Consider the following 6,161-nt stretch of genomic DNA (forward strand, 5'->3'; position numbering starts at 1 on the left):
ACCTCGAGGACTGAACAACAATGACTGCAATTGCACATTGGGCCTTTAGCCCATCGGTGCCATCATTGCCCCTCATCGCGCCGTCGGATGCCCAAATAAGCAGCTCCCCCTTTGCGAGCTGCAGTCCCTAATCGAAGCAGCAGCAGCGCTGCAACCGGCAATGGAAGCAATCAAGCGGCTCCACTCCGAGCCGCAGTCCGCGATCGAAGCGGCTCCCTTTTTTAGTGGCAGTCTGGAATCAAAGCAGTCCTTTCCGGATTACAATCAGAAACAGCCCCCCTTTCGAATTCAGTCTCCGAGTTTCCATTGGCGGCGGGGACCTAGCAGCTATATAAATATATCTGGCCTGGCGGCACCGTGGCACCCGCCAATATCCTAAGTCGCGGCAACTCGTGAGCCTTCAGCTTGCCAAATTTCGGAGGAGACAGGCAAACTCCAGTGGCATCCGGCGATGTCGAGCTCTCTTCGACGGCCAGCGGCTGCCAGACCGATCTCCAAACCATCCGCCAAGGGCCTCAACAGCCATAACCGATGGTCCTCTCTAGCCAATCTGGTCAGTTACTAATTATCCTTTTTTTTTGTACTCTTGCAGATGAAAAAATAGGAGCATGGTAGAAAAAGAGTGGTCAAAATTGCTTTTTTGGTGTGGAAAATAGCACAATTGCATATTTGCTCGTGAAAAAACAGGACATTTTTTTTTCTATAAGTGGAGACTGTACGTTAGAAATCACTCTGATTTCTCTTCCTTCCATGCCAGATACCGGAAGAAGAGGAAAGCTATTATCAAGATGACCGGCTCAGCAATTTGCCTGATGATGTGTTGCTAAATATCGTAGAGCGACTTGATATTGCGGATGCTGCAAGAACCAGCACCCTCTCCAGACGTTGGAAGCCGATCCCCTCTATGCTCCCTGAAATTTCCATAAAGGTTGGTTCCGTCGACCCGGAGCACGACAGGACCTGCAATGAGGTGGTTCGGGCCAATGCAACCATCCTTGGGGCGACTAGGAGCCTTCTGGAAAACAGGACGGCAAATCTACACGCCATTCGGTGCATGAGATTCTTCTTGGGAGATGCATCCACTACAGTTGGCCAGACTGTCAGGAACACCATAGCGACCAAGAAGGTTGGTTTGGCTGAGTTTGATATCTTGACAGAGAAGGTGACTAATAGATGCACCGATGACGATATGGTCACTTACGGGAGGCAGCTCATGGCATTTGTTGATGCTTGTCCAGACACATTCAGTGGTCTCACGCGACTCAAGCTGGAGAATGTGATGCTAGGTGGATCAGACTTCCCTAAAATCTTCAGCATATGCAAGCGGCTGGTGTTCCTCCGCTTGGACAACTGCGACATGGGGTTGATGTCCTTGCTAGAATTGCAACACCCGCAGCTCCGCGAACTCGAGATGGAAAATATTCAATTTGAGAGGGTTGATCTGAACTGTCTACCAGAGCTCACAACGCTGACTTTTTCTTGGTGGGCCTCTCCGCGTGATCCTTTATCTTTTGGTTATGTCCCACTGCTCCAGACCGTGAGCATCGCTAATACCACTCTTTCATACCACAAGATGCTCAAGTTAAGTGAAGTCCTTGGCAATGCCACCATAAGCAACCTGCATTTGAACTTTGAAAGTGAAAAGGTTAGTAAAGACCACTACTAGAGTATTGTTGATGATGAACGTAATATTCTGTGGTCATGCCTTTATTTTGTGAGGTTCTAGTCTTTAATTTAGTTATTAATATCTTCTGCAGATTTGGGTTAAACCTGAAGGCCCGAAAGAATTGTCGCAGGTGTTCAACAAACTAAGGCTTGTGCATTTGGCAGACATTTCAAAAGACTGTGATCTGACCTGGACGATGTTCGTTCTGCAAGGCGCACCTTCCCTTGAGGAGCTACGCATCACGGTAAAGTCTTTAATTTGTACCTAATCTCCAGAAAAAAGAAGAGCTCAGTCCTGCTGCATGCTGAAGTTACAATGTGTATTAACTTGCAGCGCCGCATTAAAATGCTCGAGTAATTATGTAAATTTGTTTCTTACATTGTTGGATGCAAATGTGTTGCAGGTGCGGGATAGGTGCCTACTCATCAGGGATAAGACCGAGAGGAAGTTGCAAAGGTACAGCGAGGAGAAGAAGGACGCGGGCACAGAGTGGGAAACGTCTGCATCAGATTTCAAGCACCACAATCTTTCGGTGCTCAGGATCATTGGGTTTCAATCACAAGACAAGTTCGTGGACTATGTCACTGCTGTCATGGAAGCAGCTGTGAATCTGAAGGACATATACCTGCTTGAGAAACCAATGTGTGACACGTGTACCCGCATGAAGATCAAGGACAGATACCCACGGACAACAAAGCGGAGGAACTTGATCAGGAGTTATTTCAACATGGATATGCACCCGCTTTTAAGGATTCACTTCCCGGTTCGAACAAAATAAAGCCATGGATGTGTTGGACCACAAGAGATTTGTGTTACGGTTCTGATGAGCACTTGCTATTATTTGTGTTTGCCTATGTTATCGTGTGCTTACATTTTGGCAAGGCTGCACATTGCTAAGAAACTAAAGTAGTCTTGCTACGGTTTCCATCTCACCCTATTAATTTATTTGCTCAAACTGCTTATTTGTTACTCCCTCCATTCGGAAATAAGTGGCGTGGTTTTGGTTCAAATCTAAACTAAACCATGCCACTTATTTCCGAACAGAAGGAGTATTATTTGGCAGTGGTTTATAAATCGAGCCACCATATTAGTCCACATCATTTGAATTTGAATTATTTAGACAAATAAATATAGAATCAACAGATATGATAATGAGTTATTTATTTTACGTACACATATTCGTTTGCTATGTTTTGTGTTTGTCATGGACATCCATGCGTTGGTTGTGTTTTTTTGTAAAATAAAAATTGTAGAATTCTAATTTGTTGTTTAGTTTTATTCGCAACTACCTTAGCACGTGGCAGAAAAAATTGGATTGGTAGAATTCTAATTTGCGAGTAAGATTAAATAATGCCAAAAGTTATATCAATGGTATGAGTCCATACTTCTTACGGACTTGGAAAATAATCCACAAATAGATTTGATTAATATAGTTTTTTCTACGAAACTGATCCAGATCTATTATCAAAGTTCATCGGAAGTACAAAGCATCTCAAATATAATAAAACTTACATCAAGATTTCAAGATCACCGAACAATCACTACTAGCACCAGAACGAGCCGACGGCGCGTTGCTGTCGCCGCTCCCCTGCCGAAACCGACTTAACCTTGTCGATGACAGCCTGGAAGTCTTCGTGCGCGTGCCCCAAGGAACGGCGTCCTGGAGCTGCAGTAGTTGTTGAACCCTTGCATAGATGTGAAGCATCTGACATCAAATTCCGCACATGGCGAGTTACTGTAACCTCATCACCTCAAGGAGACGGCGGGAATCTACGCCTGAGCTCCGTCGAGTACGTTCAGACGGACCAACTCGAGGAGTATCGGAGCCAGGAAGACAAATTCGAAGAAGTAGCGTCACCATCCGCCCAAGGGCCACACATGCGAGGACTAAAGAACCCTAACCTAATAAACTATTAACTGAAACGGAGGCACCGGTATTCCCCTCCTTGTCACCGACGGCAACAAGTGTCAGACAGAGGGGAGGCGAATCCACGGGCTCGTCGGTGAAGCTTGTATCTAGATATCATCTACTAACTATAAAGGATTATACAAACCAGTTACAAAGATCCATGATTGTGGTCCGGGCCTTCGGCTCCATTAGACTTTGTATGGCAACGGGAAAGAGAGAGAGTTTGCCCTAACCGGGTTGGTGATCTTTCTTATATGTTTTGCCATGACCTGAAAGTGACATGGCAAATAAAGCTTCGTTTTTGCCATGGTCTTTTTCACTTCAACATACGCGGCAAATGAACTAGTCTTTTGTATGCAACATTTGGTGATCTTTCTTATATTTTTTAGACCAATGGGAATTTAATGGTAATTGTTTTGTTATAAGTTGTGGGCAATTTTGTGTTTTTGATCATTGCCAATTTTTCAACCATTGCAAAAATTCTGTTTTTTTATCATGGCAAATATACTTTGTAACTATAAAAAAACAAAAAAATGCCATGTGTTTTTTAGAGAAAAAATTTGTTTTGCCATGGAAAATTATGATGACAGAGTGTCAAACTATAATGAAAACGCCATCAGATTTGCCAATAAGTTGCCATGGCAAATTATTCTCTGTTAATAATATACCATAGCAAATTATGAAAAGGCAAAATTTTATTTCTTATTTTCCATGGCGATTATACCATTATTGACATGGAAATTTTACCTAAAACGCCCTAGCATTTTTTTTTACTTTTTTTTTGCTATGAAAATTTTCACTTTTATATTTGCCATGGCAATTTTACCTTCACCGACATGGCAAATTTACATATAACGTCCTGGCAAATTCTTTTGTCTTCTTTTTCTTGCTATGTACTATTTAGTTTTTCATTAAATGTTAAATTACCTATATTTGCCATGACAAATTTTTAACCTTTCCATACATGTCACTACAATCGGTAATGGCAATTTTAAGCAACCTTTTTTTTGCCACCATGCATGTACAAGAAATTGCCATGACCTTTTCCTTTTGGCTCATTGCAAAAATAATAATTCTTTTTACCCATGGCAATTTTCCTGCTTTTTAAAGTTGATGGCATTTTTTCATACCACGGCAAAAACTAGGCTTTATTTATCACAGCAAAGAAAATCTGGGCCTTTAATTTGTTTCATTAGAACGGGCTTATTGTTTCTTTTTCTGTTTTTGCAGGGAAAACACCTGCATGGGCGAGGAGGATGCATTTGAGCTGTCGGGTTCCCCTACTGAACGGAATCATTCGTGGGGATCGATCCCTCCTAGTGAAGTTTCGGTCGGGAAGTCCACAGGCCGAACGTACGCGCATTATCGGCATCCAAAAACTATACTTAGATGTGTAAAAAACAAGAAACTGTATAGATTATAAATTGGTATCCAATTTTTCTTAAAACAAACTGATAGACTTATACATGTGCATGTATAAGCATAAAAAATTAAAAAAATAAGTCGAATAGAAATCAGTAAATAAACACAAAATTTTCATAGAACTATTATTTAAACGTCACACTCAAGTTGGAATGTGTTGTTTTCTATACTACTGTAAGAAAAAGAGTCAATTACACTGCTGGTGTCACAAGTTGGCATGAATGTTCATTTTGGTAGTACAAGTTGTGGGCTACATCAAAGTGGTGAAAAAACTTGCCTCGATTGTGCACATACGGTGCTTTTCTTAGTTTTATACGAACCAGGCGTTGATCAAGTAAGCCAGCGTGGCATTAGTTTTTACGGAAATCCCCTTCAGTTAACAAGTGTCGAAATCTTCAGTTACGAAGTGTCGAAAACATTCAGATAACAAGTGTCGAAATCTTCAGTTATCAAGTGTCGAAATATTCAGTAAAATTTCAGAAAAATTGTAATTGACTCATTTTTTACGGGGAATGCCATAGCAGATAGAACTGTCAAACGTGCATACATGTGTTGTAACCACGTCACTGAAAAATGCCTCAGCGTGGTTGGCTCCAGTAATGTCCTTCCTGTAAGAGCAGAGATGACAAGTGTTAAACGAGCAACTAATCATTCAGAAAGGCAAGCACTTTCTTCTCTCTCTCTATATATTGCAATGCCTAGTAATAATATCCACAAAGTGGTAAAAACAGATAGTAGCATGCTTTTGTTCTTCTGCCTTACACGTTGATGAAGAAACCAACATCTGAAAGACATTTAACATTGGCATCCACTGGCAGGAGCTGATGAAATATGTCGCAGTGCAGTATCGAAGTTAGCCCACCAGGAGAACATCCTGAAATCAGAGCCTGCCACAGTGCCACGTCCTTGGAAAACGAGGAAATTAGAGCACGCTACAGTTTCGTTACTAGCCACATGCTAAGCATATCGTGCTGATAAGAATGCATACATTTTCATTTCATTTGCATTTAACCTGTTCAAATCTTCAATTAACAATGCACATTCATTTGCAGTCAACCTGTTCAATCCTTCGGTTAACAACTGTCCAAATCTTAAGTTAACAAGTGTCAACAAATTCAGTTAAAAAGTGTCAAAAAATCAGTTAAGTCAAGTGCCAAATCTACA

General features: G+C 41.6%; 1 protein-coding gene across 1 annotated transcript; it reads left to right on the plus strand.

Annotated features, from left to right (window-relative positions):
• Positions 1 to 380: 380 nt before the first annotated feature.
• LOC123135201 (uncharacterized) lies at positions 381 to 2,651 on the plus strand. The gene is made up of 4 exons (XM_044554277.1): positions 381 to 553; positions 758 to 1,645; positions 1,758 to 1,910; positions 2,070 to 2,651. The coding sequence occupies exons 1-4, from the start codon at positions 452 to 454 to the stop codon at positions 2,442 to 2,444; spliced, it is 1,518 nt and encodes a 505-aa protein (XP_044410212.1). The 5' UTR covers positions 381 to 451; the 3' UTR covers positions 2,445 to 2,651.
• Positions 2,652 to 6,161: the final 3,510 nt, after the last annotated feature.

The sequence above is a fragment of the Triticum aestivum genome, chromosome 6B, assembly GCF_018294505.1.
Source record: "Triticum aestivum cultivar Chinese Spring chromosome 6B, IWGSC CS RefSeq v2.1, whole genome shotgun sequence".
Taxonomy (NCBI): Eukaryota; Viridiplantae; Streptophyta; class Magnoliopsida; order Poales; family Poaceae; genus Triticum; species Triticum aestivum.

Coding starts and splice junctions, on each gene's coding strand:
- LOC123135201 (XM_044554277.1), top strand. CDS start 452: ATGTCGAGCTCTCTTCGACGGCCAGCGGCTGCCAGACCGATCTCCAAA. Junction 554..757: donor GGTCCTCTCTAGCCAATCTG/GTCAGTTACTAA, acceptor CTTCCATGCCAG/ATACCGGAAGAAGAGGAAAG. Junction 1,911..2,069: donor TTGAGGAGCTACGCATCACG/GTAAAGTCTTTA, acceptor AATGTGTTGCAG/GTGCGGGATAGGTGCCTACT.